Below are 24,161 nucleotides of genomic sequence, written 5' to 3'. Positions count from 1 at the left end.
AGTAGCCCACTGTACGCATCTCATACATGTACCTAACCAAATTTCTCTTAAATATTGAAATGCAATCTGCATCCACCACTTTCGCTGGCAGGTCATTCCAGACTTTCACTACCCTGAGTGAAGAAGTTTCCTTCATGTTCCCCATAAACATTTCACCTTTCACCATTAACCCATGATCTTTAGTTTTGCTCTCAGCCAACCTCGGTGGAAAAAGCCTGCTTGCATTTACAGTACCCATCCTTCTCATAATATTGTTATAACTCTATTAAATCTCCCCTTATTCTTCTATGCTCCAGGGAATAAAGTCCAAGCCCATTCCACCTTTCCCTATAATTCCGATCTTCAAGTCCTGGCAACATCCTTGTAAATCTTCTCCACACTCCTTCAATCTTATTGAAAGAATTCCTGTAGGTCATCATCATTATCATTATGTGCCATGTCGTATAACGCGGGCAATCATGTCTTCCATCTGTCTTTAATCTGTTTAATTCCTTTCCCTATCCATGACCATAGTTGTTCTTGGCAAATATTTCTACGTAAGTGGTTTGACATTGCCTTCTGGGCAGTGCCTTCACAAGACAGATGACCCCTGCCATTATAAACACTCTTGAGAGACTGTCTCACTGGTGTCAGTGGCTGTATAACTAGGACTTTTGCTCATATAACCATCCACCACCTATTCCCATAGTTTTGCATGAGTTGCTAAGCAGATGCTAAAACCATGTCCAAGGGTGACCTGCAGGCTAGCAGGTGGAAGGAGTGCCTTACATCTCTTTTAGCAGAGACATATCTCCACTCAGCACCTGCACACAATACTCCAAATCATATGCATTTTTAACATTGCATCCCAACTCCTATACATAATACCTTGATTTATGAAGGCCAATGTGCTAAAAGCTATCTGCCTGTTATTGCCACTTTCTAGGAATTATGAATCTGCATTTCTAGATCCCTTTGTTCTACCACTCTCCTCAGTGCCCTACCACTCATTGTGTAAGACCTCCCTTGGTTGGTCCTCCCAAAGTGCAACATTTTATACTTGTCTGCATTAAATTCCACCTGCCATTACTCAACCCATTTTTTCCAGCTGGTCCAGATCCTGCTGCAAGATATGGTAGTTTTCCTTGCTTTCCACGACACCGACAGTCTTGTAATCCACAAGATTTGCTTATCCATTTTACCACATTATCATCCAGGTCATTGATACAGATGACAGAAAACATTGGACCTAGCTTTGACCCCTGGGTCACACCACTAGTTACAGACCTCCAGTCAGAGAGGCAACCACCTACCACCCCTCTTCGGCTTATTCCACAAAGCCTTTGTTTAATACGGTTTGCTACTTCATCTTGAATGACAAGTGACTAATCCTTCTTGACCAACCTTCTGAGTGGGACTTTGTCAAAGGCCTTGTTAAAATCCATATTGACAACATCCACTGCCTTGTGTGTGCATATATATATATACCTACTGTAATTCATAGCTTTTATTATGTATTGCAATGTACAGCTGCTGCCATTAAACAACAAATTTCACAATATATCCCAGTGATATTAAATCTGATTCTGATTTAGTGTCACACTTTCTAGCTGAAATCCCTTGTGTATAGCTTAAGGACACTTTGCTGAACATATGTGACGAACCCCATCCCAACGAGTTTTTACAAAATGGGTGTCAGTCAATTGGTGAAAAGTTAAAATCACCTAATATCACAACATTGTTTCTTGCAACAGTCTGCAATCTCCAAATTTGCTCCTCTAAATTCTGCCAGCTATTGGGTAGTCTATAATACAATCCCATTAACGTAGTCATCCATTTCCTATTGCTCACTTCCACCGATTGGAGATCTTATCTACTGAGGTTCAGTCTGTCCTGTTTGAGCACTGCCATGACCTCTTGACTGACTAGTAATGCCATCCTTCCTCCTTTAATCCTTCCTGCTATATCATGTCTAAAACAACAGAACCCTGGAATATTTAGCTGCCAGTCCTGTCCCTCCTGCTACCATGTCACACTATTGGCTACAATGTCATAATTCCACATGCTGATCCCTGCCCTTGGCTTATCTGCTTTTCCTATAATGCTCCTTGCTTTGAAATATATGCAACTCAGAACATTAATTTCACCATGTTCAACTTTTTGATTCCTCATTTTGTATGTAGGCTTAACAACCCCGCAACCTCTCCACTCGTGGCTCTAGCACTCTATTCCCAGACGGAATAGAAGGTGTTGCTCTACCACCCTGAAGGACTGACATGTTAGAATGGAAATGGGAATCAGAATTAAAATGTTTGGCCAACAGGAAGTTTTGCTTTTGGCAGATAGAGCAGAGGTGCTCAATGAAGCATTCCCCCAATTTACGAAGGGTCTCACCAACGTAGAGGAGAGCACATCGGGAACACTGGACACAACAGATGACTCCATCAAATCCTCAGGTGAAGTGTGACCTCACCTTGAGGGACTGTTTGGAGCCCTGAGTGGAGATGATGGAGGAGGAGAATGGGCAGGTGTAGCACTTCATCCACTTGCAGGGGTAAAGATGGAAAGTTATGTTCCCTAAATGACAACCTACGAGAACTGTAAGCTGAATTCATATTTTCCATCTGCTATGTTAGGATTTGAACAATGCCCTAATCCAATAACATAACTAAACATGTGCTAGTCTGCCTTGCTGTTCCAGTCAAGGTTAGCCAACACAGCACAGACTTGGCACTGCACCAGAGATTGTGTGTTCTGCAGGTTATCGTTTTATCCAAGACAAGTGCACTTACACAATGAACTGAGGGGCATATCCAACCATGTAACACCCCCTGCTCACGTGAACATGCCTGGAATTCACAGGACAGTTTAATAGCAATCAGCCATGATGTAGGTATCGTCTAAGTGCTTTTTAATGAAAGGACAGAGCTGCTATCAACAGAAAGGAAACTCAGCATTTGAAAGGTTTATATAGAATGAAGAATAGACATGTTACACCAACAATATGATTTTAAAAAATGCAATCTATAGGTCTTTAAAGATATCTAATTCATGGCTGTGTTTCTACAGTAGATAAATCCATTAAATGATTACTCCAAAGATAATAAAGTTAAATTATTGGCAATGGGTTTATAGAAGCCTTTTCAGGCATTTTTTGAATTGTATCTTTTCATAGAAACTTCCTGTTTCAGGAACTTGAATGGGTACAGTTTACAGTTGGAAGAACTTTGTGTCCAAGAAAAGGCTTTGTTTATTTGAGCATTTTGTTCTATGATTTATTATTTTACACAAGATTATGTTTCTCTTCAATTATTGAATGCTTTATTGTACTCTCTATTCAGAGCCGGAAACATCCAATCAAATCTGTTGAGCTTGTCAGTGAGCTTCCTGCAGTCTAATGTTTGTTAGTCATTCTTTGCATCAGGGGCAAAGGGAGCCAGTTAACATTGCGAAGATGTTAAAGGGTACAGCTGAAGTCAGAAGTTTACATACACTTAGGTTAAAGTCATTAAAACTCATTGTTTAACCACTTCACAGATTTCATATTAACAAACTACAGTATAGTTTTGGCAAGACATTGAGGACATCTACTTTGTTCATGACACAAGTAATTTTTCTAACAATTGTTTACAGATAGATTTTTTCACTTTTAGTTGACTATATCACAATTCCGGAGGGTCAGGAGTTTACAAACAAAATCAAAAGAAATCAACCAAGACCTCAAGAAAAAAAAAATTGTGGACCTCCACAAGTCTGGTTCATCCTTGGGAGCAATTTCCAAATGCCTGAAGGTACCACGTTCATCTGTACAAACAATAGTATGCAAGTATAAACACCATGGCACCACACAGCCATCATACTGCTCAGGAAGGAGATGCATTCTGTCTCCTGGAGATGAACGTACTTTGGCACGAGGAGTGCAAATCAATCCCAGAACAACAGCAAAGGACCTTGTGAAGATGCTGGAGGAAGCAGGTAGACAAGTATCTATAGCCACAGTAAAATGAGTCCTATATCAACATAACCTGAAAGGGTGCTCAGCAAGGAAGAAGCCACTGCTCCAAAATCATCATTAAAAAAGCCAGACTACAGTTTGCAAGTGGACATGGGGACAAAGATCTTACTTTTTGGAGAAATGTCCTCTGGTCTGATGAAAAAAAAATTGAACTGTTTGGTCATAATGACCATCGTTATGTTTGGAGGGAAAAGGGTGAAGCTTGCAAGATGAAGAACACCATCCCAACTGTGAAGCATGGGGGTGGCAGCATCATGTTGTGGGGATGCTTTGCTGCAGGAGAGACTGGGGCACTTCACAAAATAGATGGCATCATGAGGAAGGAAAATCACGTGGATATATGAAGCAACGTCTCAAGACATCAGCCAGAAAATTAAAGCTCGGGCGTAAATGGGTCTTCCAACTGGACAATGACCCCAAGCATACCTCGAAAGTTGTGGCAAAATTGCTTAAGGACAACAAAGTCAAGGTATTGGAGTGGCCATCACGAAGCCTCAATCCGATAGAACATTTGTGGGCAGAACTGAAAAAGCGTGTGCGAGCAAGGAGGCCTACAAACCTGACTCAGTTACACCAGTTCTGTCTGGAGGAATGGAACAAAATTCCAGCAACTTCTTGTGAGAAGCTTGTGGAAGGCTACCCAAATGTTTGACCTATGTTAAACAATTTAAAGGCAACACTACCAAACACTTAACAAAGTGTATGTAAACTTCTAACCCACTGGGAATGTGATGAAAGAAATAAAAGCTGAAATAAATCATTCTCTATTATTATTCTGACATTTCACATTCTTAAAGTAGTGATCCTAACTGACCTAAGATGGGCAATGTTTTCTAGGATTAAATGCCAGGAATTGTGAAAAACTTAGTTTAAATGTATTTGGCTAAGGTGTATGTAAACTTCTGACTTCGACTGTACATCACAGAGACATAATTCCTGGAGTAATTATCTGGAGTGCAATTTTAGTTATAGCTAAACTGCAAGATTGGAGGAAACAGAGTTTTACACTGGAGATGCTCAAAACACAAGGCTATCCAGATCAGAAGTTAGCATATTATGAAATGCTGGAATATAAACTGCAAAGAGGAAACTGGAAGAACTTTGGGTGCAGAAATCTCATGTAATGGAACTTTGGTCTTTCTGCTTTGCTGTCAGTTAGGCATAACCAGTTGCAAAATCAGTCCTGATGTGGAACCACTCCGGAAATCAGAGAGCTGCATTCTGAAGGTGAATGAAGGAGGTCTGTATGCGATTACAGCTCGCCAAGGGGAAGGGATGAGTTAACCATTGTCTTTTTTATACTGCATAACCGCAGTGAAGTTCAGCTACGAAGGGAAGTTTATTCATAGCAATAAACAATCTGCTAGAGAAGCTCAGCAGGTCAAGCAGTATCTGTGGAGGTAGAAGAATTGTTGGTGTTTTGGGTTAAAACCATATAGAGAGTGCAGAGGGGAAGATGGGCAGTATAAAGGGAAGAGGGTGAGTGGAGAGCCATGGCTGGAGATAGTTGGTGGATTGCGCTGCTGGTATTCAAGCCACATAGATGAGGGGGAGGGTGGAGTTGGGGACTGAGGCGGGTAGATGATAGGTGGAGGCAGACAATAACAAAGAGGAATATGGAGCTAAGTAGAGTGAGGGATGATTAAGATGGAGACATCTGCTGGAGTCCTTCCTCCCCACCCCCACCCATAGGTGCTGTTTCACCTACATCAGATTATCTGTTGCTCCAGATTCCAGCATCTGCATTCACGTGATTCGGCCTCTCATTTATCCTTTGGTTCCTAATTAAACAATTGTGTGCTCACATTGATGTTCAGCATCATAGCTCCTTTACTGGGTAAGGTGCGTAAGCATGCAAACATCGATAATCTACAACTCGTGCATTGTCACTGATACAGACAACATGTATCTCCTAGGCTCAAGACCTGTATACACCATCTCATAAACACACCACTGAATTGAAAATTCATTGCTGTTTGTGAAAAACACAGGGACTGTGAGATATAAATACCTCTGCTTAGGACGTGATGTTGCACAAAATGTATGGGTGTGACGCAGCCACAGATTGCCAAATAACTGTTTACTCTGCTCAATGAGAACAAAAATATATTGGAGGGTTTTGCTATTACAAACTGCATGGCTCAGTCAGGCTGAAGAAGGAGCAGTTATATCATCTGTCTGGATAGATTTCACCACCTGTTTGGTTTGTGCAAACCATCCGTCTCACTTATCATTCATTTCAGTCGAGGGCATAGATTTAAAAAAAAGTCTGTTTATTTCCTGATTGCAAATTAACTGAAGATGCTCTGATCCTGTAAACAGACATTGGGTTATGTTTATAGTTCTATAAATGCTGCATGGTTTGTTTTGTGAGTGGCCAGATTTTGACTGAGACTTCTTTGGGCTTACAAAGGGCAGTACTGATGAGATTCTTTAAGGTTTATGACTCTTCGTTATACCATACGTCTCATGTAATATCCAGCTTTGTTTACTTATATGCACTTTGCTATCATTTACTGAGAATTAGATTTTTGTCTGCTCTGCTGATCAATATTTATGGAAATAGAATATATATATCCAGATCATACCACCTAGGGATTGCAAAATTCACTACTGAAAGAAGAGGTTACTGAAGAGCTCCCAGTTCAGCAGTAGGGATCTGACTCAATAGATGCCTTTTAATACAAAACATAAGGTATAGGAGCAGGAGGAGACCATCAAGACTGGTCTACCATTTAATATGATCCTGGGTAATCTATGTAACACTTCTGTGCACTTCTATTCCTTGATCCAACAAATATATATTCACATCCACTTTAAATAATTTTGATGATCTAGTTCCCACCACTGTCAGTCCTAGGAGCTATCTATATAAATGACTCATTGATTGCAGATGACAAACATACTCCTCACACTATACAAGTACTATTAAGTCCCTATCATCAGGGACCTTTGTCACCCAGGTCATGCACTCTTCTCACTGTTGCCATCAGGAAGAAGGTAGAGGAGCCTCAGGACTACACTACCAGGTTCAGGAATACTTATTAGACCTCAAGCTTCAAGCTCTTCAACCAGAGAGGATAACTTCACTCAACTTCACATGCCCCATGATTGAAATGTTCCCACAACCAGCAAACTCACTTTCAAGGACTTTTCATCTCATATCCTCAATATTTTATTGCCTATTTATTCATTTTTGTGTTGCACAATTTGTTCTCTTTTGCACACTGGTTGAACATCCAAGTTGGTGTGGTCTTTCGTTGTTTTCTATTACGGAGTTATTGACTATGCCTGCAAGAAAATGAATCTCAAAGTTGCTTATGGTGATAAATATGTACTTTGATAATAGGTTTGCTTTGAGCTTTGAAATTTAAGTCCTATCTCTGCCTCAGGCAGCACCTTCCTACCATGGTTGTGAATTCATCTCTCTACCCACCAATCTGTTCACTGTTGTCCAATACCACCTCTCCACAAATACTGGTCTACTCCAACAAAAAACTTCATCTCTGAATCAGCCCCCATGAACTACAATCCGAAGCCATAAGTACTAATTCTTCCACCAATACACCCTATTGCTTCATCACAGCCTTTAATCTTTCCTCCAAGGATCCTTGGCCCCCTTATCTTCACACCCATTCCCCACTAACTTAAATCTGAACCTTCTATTTATGAATTGGTTTCTATCCCTACCCTTCCAAACTCAGTCACAATCACTATCCTTCTCTCCTGTACTACCCACTTGGGGCCAAAACTGCCCAAATCCCATACAGGAGCATAACCAGAGTGAGAGAGAGGGAGGGAGAGAGGGGAGGGAGGGAGAAAGGGAAGAGAGGAGGAGAGAGGGAGATGGATAAGACAGAAGGGGAGAGTGGGAAGACAGATGGAAGAGAAAGAGACGGAAGGGGGGAGAAGGAAGAAGGGAAGACAGAGGGGGAGAGAGAGGGAAGAGGTGAAGACTGGAAGAAAGGGAGACGGGGAAGGGAAGAGAGGAGGAGGGGAGGGAGGGGGAGAGATAGAGAGGTGGAGAGAGAGAGAGAACATGAACAATGCATGTGTGGAGACAACAGGTCAGTGTGCATGCGTAGACTCCAATCCATAGGTGGGGAGTGGGTCATTTAAAAAAAATAGATCTATACATTATACTTCCTCCCCCTTTAATACAATATAAAACTGTATATGTACAAAGCAGTCAACTTCCCTTTCATAAACACAAATTCCAAATAAACATGCTTTCCCTATAACAGTCCATAACTAACTTCACTGATTTCTAAAGAAATCAGTCTTTTGGGTTGTGCTGTGTTTCTTTCAGGACAGCGCCTCTGGACCGGTGGGGTGGCATCAGTTTTGGTAGGTGTCTTGTCTAAGACAAAGTTCTCAGTCTCTGGTGTAATGTTGCTGTCAGTGACATCATCATTGAGAGCCAATTCCAGCAACTACAGTGTCGGTCTTGTTGGATGCAGTTGACTCAGGTGTGTTCTTCAGTTGAGCATCCAGTATCTGGTCCACATGTCTGATTGCAATGTCTAGGTTGTTGACTTCGTTGGTATATCCTCCAGCCACTTAGAATGAGCATCCACATCAATCAGAAACATGGATTCCATGAATGACCCAACAAAGTCAATATGTACTCTTTGTCATGGCGACAATGGCACCCCCACAGGTGTAATTGTGCCTGTGGGGGAAGAAAGGGGTGCATTTTGATCTTTTTAGCATCCTGAATAACTTTTGATGAAGTGTTCAATCTGTTTATCTATTCCTAGCCACCACATGTAGCTCTGGGCGAGACTCGTCATCTTGACGGCAATCTGGTGAACTTCATGCAGATTTTTTAACACTCTGGTGCTCAATTTAGAGGGAACCACAATACAAGATCCACACATCACTATTCTTTGACATACCAACAGTTTTTGTCTTGCTGAGAACTCTGGAAACGCAGGCTTACCATGAGCTGGCCATCCTTGCTTGGTGATGTCATAGACTTTTGATAAAGTTGGTCATTCTTTGTTTCCCCCTTGTATTTTGGAATTTGTTACCGGCAACTAGTCCACCAATATGGTGTGGAACACTTCTACTCAGTCACAGTATGAAGCCTTTTCTTCTGTTGCCAATAATGGAATTCATGACAAGCCATCAGCAACATTCTGTTGTTTGGTACCCTTGAACTGTCATAAGAGTCGGCTCCTAGGAATAGTGCCCAGCGTTGTAACCAGGTAGCTGTCATCACTGGAATTCCCTTCCAGGGATTGAAATTGACACAAGGGTCTGGTGATCTAGTTGCATTTTTTGCTCCTCCATGATCTTAAAGCAAATGCATTCAGGCATTCAGATCCGTCTTTCATAATGTGTGACAAAACTGCTCCAATTCCATAAGGGGACTCATTGCATGCCTGTCTGATGGGCAGTGATGGGTCATAATGGGTGAGTAGTTCATCCTGTGTTATTAGTCTCTTTGTTTCCTTGAATTATTTTTCCATTCCCACTTTTTCTGTTTTTAACAGTGTGTTCAATGGGTGCAGCACTATAGCAATGTTTGGGAGAAACCAGTGGTGGTAGTTTATAAGGCCCAAATATGACCTGAGTTGTGACACATTTTCTAGTTTGGGTCCCTGCAGCACTGCTTCAATCTTCCCTTGTGACTTAAGTAAGCTATGCTTATCAATGACATGTCCACAATGAGATTTGATTTGTTGAAGATCCCACATTTCTCTCTTGTTGCACGCAGACCATATTCATTCAGCCTGGTAAGCACTTTACCAAGGTTCAGGAGGTGTTCTTCATCATTTTGCCAGTCACAATAATATCATCAAGGCCAAATTGCTGGAGCTGGTGTGATGATAAAAACGAGACGATAATACTGGAAAAGCCCCTTGTCCTTTGAGTGTTGATTGTGAGAAACTTCCTGCTTGACCCCTCAATCTCCAAAGAGAAACTTGTGATAAGTCAATCTTTGAAAACCTCTTCCCACCTGTCAAACATATCTTCTATTTGTGGCAGGGGATACTCCACAGTACACATCACCAGGCTGATGCTCATCTTGAAATCCTCACGTATGCAAACTGCTCCAGCCCTCCCTTTCCTGATAATCAGGACAATGGGCATGGCCCAATCACTTCACTTAACCTTGGAGAAAATACCAGACGCCTCCAAGCTCTGCAGTTCAGCATCCACTTCAGAACGTAGTACGCAAGGCACTGGATGTGCCTTATGGAATCTTGGTGTTGTTGCTTCATCCAGTTCAATTCTGGCCTTCATGGCTTTGAGTTTACCAATCCCTTTCTCAAACACCTTCTCATCAGCATTAAGCAGCTGTGACAGTCCCTGGTTAGAGCTACTATTTGGACTGCCATTGTTTGTTGATGACGCACTGATTGAGTGCCAATCTAGATGAACGATCAAGAAAAATCCATGTCTGAAAAGTGCTGGCCCACCACTTTATGATACAAAGTTCTATCCTCTTTATCTATGTAGGTCTTTAGCATCACTGAGGTCTTCTCTAATGGAATCTTAGAAAACAGTCTGTTGTAGTCAGCCTCTGGAATTATGGACAAAGCTGACCCTACATCCAGCTCTATTTTTAGTTTTACACCAGATACGTTTATTGTGATCCAGATGATATTGTGTTCTGCCTCAGTTCTAGGCATGACAGTTTACCTTTGTCAGACTCTGTTGTCTGATTCTGTTGTACATTTGGTAACTTTAAGCATTTGCTTAGTTTTGTGTTTGAGACTTTTCACTCAATTGTGTTTTTTGTCTGCCTTGCATACTCTCTCCATGTGACCTTGTCTGTGACACTTTCTGCAGACCTTTTAACCAACAGTTATTTGCATCATGGGAGGATTTGACACATCAATAACATCTTTTGGCTTTTTGCACCATTCAGGGACTCTTTGTGCATTTCACATTCTAACCTCCTTTTCTGTAGTTCTGCTACATCTTTTGCTGCAGTCTAACGATACTGCAATGGTCTATGTCCATTCTAAGGTTAGGTCTCTTTCTGCCAGTAGCCTCTTGAGTGCTTTGACTATGCATGCCACATACAAGACTGTCCCTTAATGCATCAGAAAGCCCATCTCTGAAAGTCACAGTACTGGGAAATTTTAAGCAATTCTGCAATATATTCAGAATGGCTTTCATTTTAACAGATTCCTTTTGTAAAATCTGACTGTCTCAGCTATTACCAGCAATTTAGGGCTCAAGTGATTTTGTAAAATTGTAGCAATTTCATTGAACGTCTTGCTGGCTTTTCAGGGGTTACTAAGTTGCATAAGAGATTGCATGTCCTAGGAGCCATTAAACAAAGAAGTGTCGGGGCTTTCTTTTGCCCCTCCACATTGTACAGTCTCTCTCAAGATACAACTCCCAGCCTTCTCGTGCTGTCAAATTCTTCAATTTTCCAGACTCAAGCCATAATCACATTATTTTCACTTTAAATTCAAAGTGTCTTTCACTGTTACCCACGTATTCCTTTGTTAGTGTCTGTGACAACAGAGAGGGATAATTTCATGGAGGGAGCTGAATCTCATAATGCAAATTTTCATTTGATTCATGGTTGGACCACATTAAAGTAGGTCGACAAACACAGAATTCTTAGAAGAGCAATACTTAATGGTGAGTGAAAAGACTTTGCTGCTTCTTTAAGTAATTAATTAATAAATATAAAGTGTGAAATTATACTCCTAGTAAGTCAAATGCAAAGTATGCCCATCAACTTGGCAGTAATCACTGAAGTGATAGGGAGGTTTTGCTTTACATGAATCCTATCACTATGCAGGATCACAAATGGTATGACTGAAGGAAGAAAAAATTGCAGAAACATCCACATGAAAGATCACAAGTTCTACTCGTTTCCCTTCGAGAACTCATGAAGGGTCTCAGCCCAAAATATCAACTACACTAGACAACAAAAATTCTGTTTCCTAAATATCTTTGGGTGCATCTTATAGATTTTGGGCTGCTGATCATGAAAATTACTGAGGTTTCCCTATCACATACCATTTTTTGAAATTGTCTATATGTTAGTTCAATTCATAATTCAAGCCAAGATTGCATTTTACTTGTCTACAAATCAAACAGATCATCAATGAAAGGCAAATCAAAGAACTTCTAGTGGGACCAGAGAAGAACACGTGGGAGGCAATCAAGGATATCATTGAAAATTTTCTTGGCAGCTACTGAGCATCAAACTATATGCTGACAACATGTCAATAGATTTTTTTTCTGCTTTTCCATTTAGACTTCTTTCCTGCAAATCTTGGTACTGTCAGTGATGAGCAAGGTTTCATCAGGACAATGCAGTCATGGAGAAAAGGTATCAGGGCAAATGGAATCCATCAATGCTGGCAAATTATTGTTGGACACGTAAGCGAGAAGCTTCAGACACTGAGTACAAATGAAAATCATCAACCAAACATATTTAACTTATTTGAACAGTTGGAAATTATTGGTACCATTATGCAATTAAACACATTATGATCAATAAAAGTTAGTTTCTTGTTTCATCAAATTCCTACGATATGCAGGTTTGAACTTCGTGTTCAGTTTCAAGCTGTTTTATCATAAACAAAATGAAATATGGAAGATGCAACACTTTTGGAAAAAAATTGTTGTCTTCCCAAATGACTGGCAAACTACTCAAAGGAGTCAATTTATTCATTCCAGTTCTTCTTTACTAAAGTCACTCTGTTGATTAAAACAGCTGTTTCAAGAGCAAGACATTCCATTGTCTTAACTAGGAATTAGGTAATGAATACCAGACTAAAAATGCTCTCATCTCTTAAATTAATAATAATAAAAAAAAAACAGTTTGGCAGATTCTTTAAAAGTCTTGCCATAGATTTCTTACCCAGGCTGAGAAAAACTTCTTGGAATGTGGTACATGAAGACATTGGCTTGTGTGCTATTAGACATCTGAGTAGCCATCTTTATCACGGGACAGATGATGAAAAAGTCCCTGAGAAGAAACAACAAAGATTAGATCCCAAGCGAACTATATAGGAATATAAACATTGTCACAGAAATTTTTTAAAAACATACATTAATTACAGAGAATACAGAGTAACAAAAGGGAAAGAGATTAAGAGAAAAGTTAAAAATAAATCAACAAACAAAATATTTTTGTTTTATAGGCACGTAAATAAAATGAGTGAAATAAAAGAGTGGCACTGAAGGCACTTGGAGTAGAGGGGTTTAAATAATAGGGAAGGTTACAAAGATGGAATAATTACTTTGATCAGTGAGGGTCTGTAGGCTAACATGACATCAGATGAGTTTAGAAATAATAAAAACATTTTAAAAAGTGACTGTTTAGAATAATAGAAGGCAGTGGTAATTAAAATCTATGTTCAGACAGATTATATCTATACTGCTAAAAATGTATATGACAGAGGTACATAATTAGTAATTCTAAGATGAAAGTGTATGATCAGTGAATGCCTGATAGTATATCCATACTTAAAGAAAAAAAGTCTATGAAAAACAACTAAAAACTAAAGCATAATAAAAAGAATAATCAACATGGATTTCACAAGGAAAAGTCTTGCTTGACCAATTGCAAGAAGTTCTAAAAAATGTAGAGATGAAAAATGTGGCCATAGGGTTCAACAGTATGGAGACAGGCCCTTCAGAACAACTCATCAAGGCACCTACCTGAGCTTGTTCCATTTGCCTGTGTTTAGCCCATATCCTTCTAAACTTTCCCTATCCATGTACCTGTCCAGTCGTCTTTTTAGCATTATGACTGTACCTACCTCTACCAATTCCTTTGGCAGATTGCTCCAGAAACTCACCACCCCTTGTGTGATCAGCTTGTCCCTCAGGTTTCCTATAAATCTTTCCTCTCTCATCTGAAATCAATACCCTCTAGCTTTAGACTCCCTACCCTGCGAAAAAGACTGCATCTACCTATCTGATCAAGGTTTGTCACGATTCTATAAACCTTCAGCCTCCTTCGCTCCAAAGAAAAAAAGTCAGTCTATCCTGACTCTCCTTAAAAGTCAAGCCCTCCTGATGCATTCTCTGTATGGGCTTTGATAAGATTTAACATACAGTAAGACTTTGATAAGCCATCCATTTGTAAACCCTGACATGTCATTGTGGAAGATTCCTGTTCACAAAGCAACTATGATCTTTCATTCACTGTGGAGCTAAGAAGACCAACGTAGCTTTTCCTGGCTCCACATTAAATCCATGGTTTACTTGCTCCCCTTCTGTTCTGTCCCAAGGCTTGGTCAGTGTCTAAACCTGCTAATCTTTTTGCCCCTATATGATTGCAAACTGCATCAGGAGCTGCAAAAGTACTACATATATTGAATTGTAAACTTTATGGGAGGTAAATTTGGCTGGGGAAGTTATTTTTAATACCATCATCAAGTAAGCAAAACATTATATATAATCCTGGAAAACAGTTCCTTCATTGACTTTGAACATAAATTGTCTTTCACATAAGACACAGGAGTGATTACAGTCAAGGAGAGAGGGGCCAATGGCCCCCAGGTCACATTATAATTGCCACTAATCTCTACAATTAAACCTCTTTTGCTTTTCAGTGACAAAAATGAAGAGAAATATTTGTATTTATTCTAATATTTGTTTTCTGTAATCTTTCAGCACAAAGTTGGCACAAACAGCCGTACAATAATTAACTAGTTCTTTGATATTTCTCTTTGAGTGAGGAATGCTGATACAACCATTTGTAAAATTCATTGGTTTCCTCTGTTCTACAGACCTCTTGCATTCACCTGGACGCTGAATTAATTGTAAATAAAAATGAATCATTGTTTAATCAATAACTAACAAAGCTGCCAGTCTGGAGCATCAACCTAGATTGAGGTAAATACCAAAACCCAGCAAGGTAATCTCTACAAACTGGCCTAACGTGATAGGATGTTGAGTTATGGATGAGATGTTTATTTCAGCAATTTATCCTGGATAATCTATGATTGGAACTCTTCAATAGTTATTAGATTTATACATTGAAACTCAATGACATGGGATGAAATTGCATTTGTATTCCTTGATAGCATATACAACAGATACTGAACCAGACAAACTTCTATTATCTGCAATGACTTTACATTCTAGGTTACTCTCATCCAAATTTTAATATTTATGAAGTGTCCTTTTGTTAAAGATGAAAGATCTTTTATTCCCCCCAGCACCCTTTAAACTTGCAATTCAAATAGGCATAGTAAGTATAAATGAAACACAAGGATGGAAATATCATGGTAATGAGGATGCATGCTGCTTCTGATTACAGCAGCACTGGGTTTGGCACAACTACAGAGGGTAACTGGGCCGAGGCATAAATCGTTCCAGCTGAATGGTTCTAGTGATCACCGGTCTTCTATGGCAGTGATTCGACACTAAATGCAAACACTGGAGAAGCATGGATTTCAAGGTTTTTTTTAAACAAAGCACAGGTAATGGACAAACAATATTACTGAATTATATACACAAATGTCCCAACAATGACTTGAAAATTGATCAACAGGTTAAGGTTCCTTGAGCAACTTCAGGGTGGATACACGAGGAAATCTGCAGATGCTGGAAATTCAAACAACAACATCTAAGGCCAGATGTTGCCTGGCCTGCTGTGTTCCACCAGCATTTTGTGTGTTGTTGTTCAGGGTGGATAGTTACTTTTACTGTCTGATTGATCTGCTATATGCAGGGATCAACATCAATTCCACTATCAAACCCAATGCCATTGTCCCCTCCAGCACTACCGCCCTACCCCATAATTTTGCACAGGACTACTGTGTCCAGCTCCAACTCCAGACCTAAACTGAGTAATCAGTAAGTGAGCCATTAATAAATAAATGCCACTTAATAACATTGTTAATGACACCTTCCAGCACTTCAGTGATCAAGAGCAGGACTGACTTGGTGGTGTTGGATCTGGAGAAGACGTTGTCCAGAAGGTTCTCTGGAAGCCAAGAAAGAGGCCCAAATCTTGTAGTTACAGCCATTCTATCAGATGTTCATAACAAAATAACAATAATACAAAGAGTAGGGATTAACAGGTCCTTTTCAGAATGGCAGGCAGTCACTAGTGGGGTACCGCAAGGCTCTGTGCTGGGGCCACAGCTATTTACAATATACATTAATGATTTAGATGAAGTGATTAACAGTAATATTAGCAAATTTGCAGATGACACAAAGCTGGGTAGCAATGTGATATATGAGGAAGGTGTTAGGAGAATGCAGGGTGACTTGGGTGAGTGGGCAGATGCAGTTTAATGTGGATAAATGTGAGGTTAGCCACTTTGGTGGCAAGAACAGGAAGGCAGATTACTATCTGAATGGTGTCAAGTTAAGAAAAGGGGAAGTACAACGAGATCTAGGTGTTCTTGTACATCAGTCACTGAACATAAGCATGCAGGTACAGCAGGCAGTGAAGAAAGCTAATAGCAAGTTTGCCTTCATAACAAGGGGAGTTGAGTATAGGAGCAAAGAGGTCCTTCTGCAGTTATACAGGGCCCTGGTGAGACCCCACCTGGAGTATTGTGTTCAGTTTTGGTCTCCAAATTTGAGGAAGGACATTCTTGCTATTGAGGGAGTGCAGCGTAGGTTCACGAGGTTAATTCCCAGGATGGCGGGACTGTCATATGTTGAAAGATTGGAGTGACTGGGCTTGTATACACTGGAATTTAGAAAGATGAGAGGGGATCTCATTGAAACCTGTAAAATTATTAAGGGATTGGACATGCTAGAGGCAGGAAACATGTTCCCGATGTTGGGGGTGCCAGAACCAGAGGCCACAGTTTAAGGATAAGGGGTAGACCATTTGGAACAGAGTTCATGAAAAGCTTTTTCACCCAGAGAGTTGTGGATCTATGGAATGCTCTGCCTCAGAAGGCAGTGGAGGCCTATTCTTTGGATGCTTTCAAGAAAGAGATAGAGCTCTAAAAAGAGAGTGGAGTCCAGGGATATGGGGAGAAGGCAGGAACGGGGTACTGATTGTGGGTGATCAGCCATGATCACATCGAATGGTGGTGCTGGCTCAAAGGGCCGAATGGCCTACTCCTACACCTATTGTCTAATACACTACAACTCTAATTGTAACCAATTCACACTATTTGAGGAAAGCGAGAACAAGGAACTGAACAAAGAACTTTGCTTCATACTGAAAACAAGCTCTGACTGGATAGATAAGAGAATTCTTTTGATAAGGGCAGCCTATGAAACAACAAGAGAAGACTGATTTGCATACACTGTCATGTCACAGGCTTATAGATACAGAGCCAGTAATGTTACAAATGACTGAAAATCCACTGATGATTTATAGACAAACAGGTGATTATACAAGCAAACATACAGAATAAAGAAATCTAAACTACAAAAAAAATGACAAGTTAGACCCTGGTCAATAATTGGCTAGACTGAATTTGTCACTTTTTTTATGGCATTCAAAAATGATTTGGGTACTACCAGAAAATGATGAATTCAACTGAATGTTTTTCAAAAGCATTGAAACAGAAACCACATGCGCACACAAACACAGACAGATTCTGCTGCAACTGAATCTAACAAGTGATCCATAAAGCCTCACAATGACCCAGATGTTTTGAGTCAATCCTACTCAGCATCATGATAGTGTCAGAGAAAATGAGGATGAATGGATATAGGTCTTTGTCTCCACTAACCCTATCATAGGTAGAATAACCTGCAACCGGTGGATTGACAAGGATAAGATCAAGGAGGTTTATGGTTCATGTTTCATTTCAGCTCATTTTTTTACCGTCTGCTCACATGATGAGATAGTTTTACCCATTAGTTTTCACAGCTTAGTCAATTGTGCTCCCAACAGACTGCTCTTGGTTTTGTGCATTGAAGTCCCCACCTTGAGACTATTTTGTACCATTGCTGCTGTCGACTCATTTTTCAAGCAAAAGAGGTATAGTACTTGCTGTGCTGTTCAAGGTGTTGTGAAATTTCCATAGCTTATTTATCTCTTTATCTTCAGCTCTTTCTTCCTTTCCTTATTTTTTTACTTCTCTCTCTTCTTGAGACTTAATATTTATTTATACCCTGTGCATGTGTGTGTGTAAGTGTATGTATGTTTGTAGCCTTGAACAGAATGTTCAAATCACTAAGCTTCGGTTCTAGGTTATCCTCAGAATCCCTGACTACCCTTGAAGACAACAAAGTACACTTTTTAGCACCAGGCTTCAGAATGTTGGGCCTTATTATATTCACAACACTATCCCTCTGTGGTAAACTGTAAACTTGCTGAAACTCAAATTTCTTTAATCTATTATGTTATCTTTTTACCATGATATTGCCAGTTTTACTTGCATATGATTCTGCAAAATTTAGTAAGATTAAATAGGATGAACTCAACCGACATAAACATCATGAGCTTCCACAGCCTCCAATGACCCTGTAATTTCAGTCGCTGAGGCTGGAGCCTCAGCATCCATCCATCAGCAGGGTAAACCGAATGAAAGCATCTGGCCCAAATGGGGTACCTGTTCGAGTACTAAAGACCTGTACCGATCAACTGACTGAAGTGTTCACCAATATCTTCAACTTTTGCTATCTGATATACGCCCCTGCTTCAAGCAAGTTTCAATTATGCCAGTGTCTTAGAAGACCATGGTAAACTGCCTCAATGACTATCATCTCGTAGCACTTACATCCACTGTAATGAAATGCTTTCATAGGCTGGTGATGAAACGTACAATTCCTGTCTGAAAGTCAACTTGGATACGCTACATTTTGCCACACATTCACAGGAGAAGCCATTTCATTGGCTCTTCACTCAGCCCTGGAAAGTCTGGACAGTGAAGGTGGAATATATCAGGATATTCTTCATTAACTGCAGCTTGACATTCAATACTATCATCTCCTCAAAGCTAATCAATATGCTTCAAGACCTTGGCTTCAGTAACTCCTTATGCAATTGGATTTTCAATTTCCTCACTTGCAGACCCCAGTCAGTTTGTATTGGCAACAACATCCCCTCCACGAACTCCATCAGTACAGATGCACCACAAGGTTGTGTGCTCACCCATGTTCTCCTCACTTAGTATTTATTATGAGGCTAAGCAGAGTTCCAATGCCATATGTAAGTTTGCTGATAACACCACTGTCATTGGCCAAATCAAAGATGGCGATGAATCAGCATATAGGAGGGAGATTAAAAATCTAGCTGAGAGGTACCATAACAACAACCTCTCACTCAATGTCAGCAAGACCGAGGAGCTGATTATTGACTTCAAGAAGAAGAAATTGGAGGCCCATAAGCCACTCATCGGGAGACAGAGATGAAGAGGGTCAGCAACTTTAAATTCCTCGGTGTTATCATTTCAGAGGACTTGTCCTGGACCCAGTATGCAAGTTTGATATTATGAAGAAGGCACAGCAGCACCTCTACTTCCTTAGAAGTTTGCAAAGATTCAGCATGACATCTAAAATTTTGACAAACTTCTATAGATGTGTGTTTCTATTGACTGCTTGCATCGCAGCGTAGTATGGAAACACCAATGCCCTTGTATGGAAAATCCTACAAAAAATAATAGATACAGCTCAGTCCATCACGGGTAAAGCTCTCCTCACCATTGAGTACATCTACAAATTGCATTGTCACAGGAAAGCAGCACCCATCATAAAAGACCCGTCCCACCCAAGTCAAGCTCTCTTCTCACTGCTGCTATCAGGAAGAGGGTACATGAGTCTTGGGCCTCACACTACCAGGTTCAGGAAAAGTCATTACCCCTCAACTATCAGAATTTTGAACCAGAAAGTATAAGTTCTCTCAATTCCATGCCCCATCACTGAAATGTTCCGACAACCTATGAACTCACTTTTAAGGACACTTCAGCTCATGTTCTCAGTATTTATTGCTTACTTATTTTTATCTATTGTATTTGCACAGTTTATTGTCTTTTGCACTTTGTACTTTTGAGTGTGGTCTTTCATTTATTCTATTGTGTTTCTTGAATTTACTGTGGATACCACAAGGAGAGTCTCTGGGTTATACTGGTGACAGATATATACTTTGATAATAAATTTATTTTGAACAAATTTACACTAAGGAAGTGATGCAATGGAATTAATAACCAAGTAATATTAATCTTTTCTATAATGATAATGCTTTGATCTGCAAAAAGTGAAACTGATTTTATTTTTGATAAGTAAACCACAGCAAAAAGCTATTCTAAGTATAGCTATAACATTTCTCATAAACACTGCAATTTTGGTAGCTTTTCTGCTGGAAAATTTTTCAAATGACTGTTTACCAGTTTTCATTTCACTGAAGTGTTTCCTAGAAAGAACATGATGGCATTATTAGCAAAGATCATTGGCTGTTGCTCATCCATCAATGCACCTGAGAGGTAATGGTCAGTGAGCTGATTTTGAGCGCAATTTATTAGTTGTACTTTCAGATAGTGGAGTTAGGAAGAGAGTTCTTGGATTTTGACCGAATGATCAATCTCCAGTTCAAAATGATGCGTGATTTGGGTTGAACTTGGAATTTCAGTGTCCCTAGCACTCCCTAGTAACACTACTTATTAGTAGCTGAAATTGCAGGTTTGGAAGGTGATATACAAGAAAATTTAGCAAGGTACTATGGTACATACTGTAGATGTTATATTCTGCAGCCATTTTGCTACATCTGCATAAAATGTGAATGGCAATTACCACTTAACAATTTATGTCTGAGTTTTAACCAGATCTTGGACAAAGAATTGTGTCACAATCCGGAGAGCTCTGATTGAATTGAAGCACAATGCAGTCAATAGTCAGCAAATTCCACATATAATGGAAAGAGTCTTGTAGCAATAGCCTGGGTCAAAGTGAATAACACCCAATGATCACAGCCATCTTCCTTTATCTGATTACGTTATAGAGTCATTGAGCATAGAAACAGTCCTTTGAGTCCACAAAGCACACACTTAAAACTAATCTCATTCTATTTTCCAGTCAGTCCTATCAGATCCTCCTACATTCTGCTATTTGACTACACAGTAGGGATAATTTATAGTGGCCAATTAACCTAAAAATCTATAAGTCTGTGAGATTTGGGAGAAGATTGATGCCCTGTGCAATCACAGTGGAGAAATGTTGTCCTGGTTTTCACTGACTTTACATTCATGATTTCACACATGGCTAAATTCTCCTTTGATGTCAAGGGAAAACCCTCTCAATTTGCTTCCAAAATTAAACTTTGTTGTTCAAGTTTAGAAAAATATATTTATATGCTGGCCAGCAACTTTTCAACTCTTCGTCAATAGCATTTCCAAGTCGCAACCAACGAGTAAATTCACAATTGCAAACCCATATAAACAGAACCATTAAAAGCACTTAGCCAGGTAGGACTTCATCCAATTTGTGGAATTTGTTGCCTTAGGCAGCTGTGGAGGCCAAGTCATTGAGTATATTTAAGGGCAAATTCCTGAGTAGACAAGGCATGAAGGGATGGTGCATGTTGACAGGAGTAGGCAGTTTAAATGGTTCAGCACGGACTAGATGGGCTGAAGGATGTATTTCTGTGCTATGGTTTTCTATGACTCTGCAGCCATCAATTTCATCAAGGAAATCTTTGACATAGAAACATAAAGCACAATACAGGCCCTTCGGCCCACAAAGCTGTGCCGATCATGTCCTTACCATAGAATTACCTCGGCTTTACCCATAGTCCTCTTTTCTAAGCTCCATGTAGCCAACCAGCAGTCTCTTAAAAGACCCTACCGTTTCTGCCTCCACCATCGCCACTGGCAGCCCATTCCATGCAGTCACCATATTCTGTTTTTTTAAAAAAATAACTCACCTCTGACATCTCCTCTGTATCTACTTCCAAGCACCTTAAAACTATGTCCTCTCATGCTAGCCATTTTAGCACTGGGGAAAAGCCTCTGACAATCCACATGATCAACGCCTCTCATTATCTTGTACACCTCTATCAAGTCACCTCTAATCCTCCGTTGCTTCAAGGAGAAAAGGCTGAGTTTACTCAACCTATTCTAATAAGGCATGCTTCCCAATCCAGGCAACATCCTTGTAAATCTCCTCTGCACCCTTTCTATGATTTCTACGTCCTTCCTATAGTGAGGTGACCAAAATTGTGCACAGTACTCCAAGTGGGGTCTGACCAGGGTGTTATATAGCTGCAACATTACCTCTCGGCTCTTAAACTCAGTCCCACGATTGATGAAGGCCAATGCACCATATGCCGCCTTAACCACAGAGTCAACTTGCATAGCAGCTTTGAGTGTCCTATGGACTCAGACCCCAAGATCACTCTGATCCTCCACACTGCCAAGAGTCTTACCATTAATACTATATTCTACCATCATATTTGACCTACCAAAATGAACTACCTCACACTTATCTGGGTTGAACTCTATCTGCCATTTCTCAGCCCAATTTTGCATCCTATCAATATCCCGCTGTAACCTCTGACAGCCATCCACTACTATCCACAACACCCCCAACCTTTGTGCATCAGTAAATTTACTAACCTATTCCTCCACTTCCTCAACAAGGTCATTTATAAAAATCACAAAGAATAGTGGTCCTGAACAGATCCCTGAGGCACACTCCTGTCACTGGCCTCCTTGCAGAATATGACCCGTCAACAACCACTTGCCGATGTGGGCAAGCCAGTTCTGGATCCACAAAGCAATGTCCCCTTGGATCCCATGCCTCCTTACCTTCTCAAGAAGCCTTGCATGGGGTACCTAATCAAATTCCTTGCTAAAATCCATGTACACTACATCTACTGCTCTTCCTTCATCAACGTGCAGGCTTGTAAGGCATGATCTGCCTTTGACCAGGGCATGCCGACTATTCCTAATCATATTATGCCTCTCCGAATGTTCATAAATTCTGCCTCTCAGGATCTTCTCCGTCACCTTACCAACCACTGAAGTAAGACTCACTGGTCTATAATTTCCTCTACTCCCTTTCTTGAATAAGGGAAAAACATCCACAACCCTCCAATCCCCCGGAACCTCTCCTCATTGATGATGCAAAGATCATTGCCAGAGGCTCAGCAATCTCCTCCCTCACTTCCCACAGTAGCCTGGGGTACATCCCATCCAATCCCGGTGACTTATCCAACTTGATGCTTTCCAAAAGCTCCAGCACATCCTCTTTCTTAATATCTACATTCTTAAGCTTTTCAGTCCACTTCAAGTCATCCCTACAATCGTCAAGATCCTTTTCCATAGTGAATACTGAAGCAAAGCATTCATTAAGTACCTCCACTATTTCCTCCGGTTGCAAACACACTTTTCCACTGTCACACTTGATTGGTCCTATTCTCTCATGTCTTATCCTCTTACTCTTCACATACTTGTAGAATGTCATGGGGGGTTTCTTTAATCCTGTCCACCAAGGCCTTCTCATGGCCCCTTCTGGCTCTCCTAATTTCATTTTTAAGCTCCTTCCTGCTAGCCTTATAATCTTCTAGATTCCTATCATCACCTAGTTTTTTGAATGTTTTGTAAGCACTTCTTTTCTTCTTGACTAGATTTACAACAGCCTTTGTACACCATGGATCTTGTACCCTATCATCCTTTCCATGTCTCATTGGAACATACCTACTCAGAACCCCACGCAAATATCCCCTGAACATTCGCCACATTTCTTCGGTACATTTCCCTGAGAACATCTATTTCCAATTTATGCTTCCTAGTTCCTGCCTGATAGCCTCATATTTCCCCTTACTCCAATTAAACGTTTCCCTAACTTGTCTATTCCTATCTCTCTCCAATGCTATGGTAAAGGAGAGAGTTATGATCACTATCTGCAAAATGCTGTCACACTGAGAGACCTGACACCTGACCAGGTTCATTTCTCAATACCAGGTCAAGTACAGCCTCTCCTCATGTAGGCTTATCTACATATTGTATCAAGAGATCTTCCTGAACACACCTAACAAACTCCACCCCAACTAAACCCCTCACTCTAGGGAGATGCCAATCAATATTTGGGAAATTAATATCTCCTACCACAACAACCCTATTATTATTACTCCTTTCTAGAATCTGTCTCCCTGTCTGTGCCTCGATGTGCCTGTTAATATTGGGTGGTCTATAAAAAAACACCCAGTAGAGTTATTGACCCCTTTCTATTCCTAACTTCCACCCACAGAGACTCCATTGAGAACTCCTCCATGGCTTCCTCCTTTTCTGCAGCTGTGACACTATCTCTGATCAAC

The 24,161-nt window shown here is 40.3% G+C and overlaps 1 protein-coding gene across 1 annotated transcript in view; it reads right to left on the bottom strand.

Annotated features, from left to right (window-relative positions):
- Positions 1 to 24,161, bottom strand: part of tg (thyroglobulin) — a 350,909-nt gene that overhangs the window by 25,700 nt on the left and 301,048 nt on the right. Inside the window, exon 47 of the mRNA XM_059987817.1 lies at positions 12,837 to 12,944. Within this exon, the coding sequence (XP_059843800.1) occupies positions 12,837 to 12,944 (108 nt within the window). The remainder of the gene's footprint in view (positions 1 to 12,836; positions 12,945 to 24,161) is intronic.

This window comes from Hypanus sabinus, chromosome 1, assembly GCF_030144855.1.
Source record: "Hypanus sabinus isolate sHypSab1 chromosome 1, sHypSab1.hap1, whole genome shotgun sequence".
Taxonomy (NCBI): domain Eukaryota; kingdom Metazoa; phylum Chordata; class Chondrichthyes; order Myliobatiformes; family Dasyatidae; genus Hypanus; species Hypanus sabinus.
The sequence above is the reverse complement of the archived record's forward strand: the minus strand, read 5'-3'. Positions and strand labels throughout refer to the sequence as shown.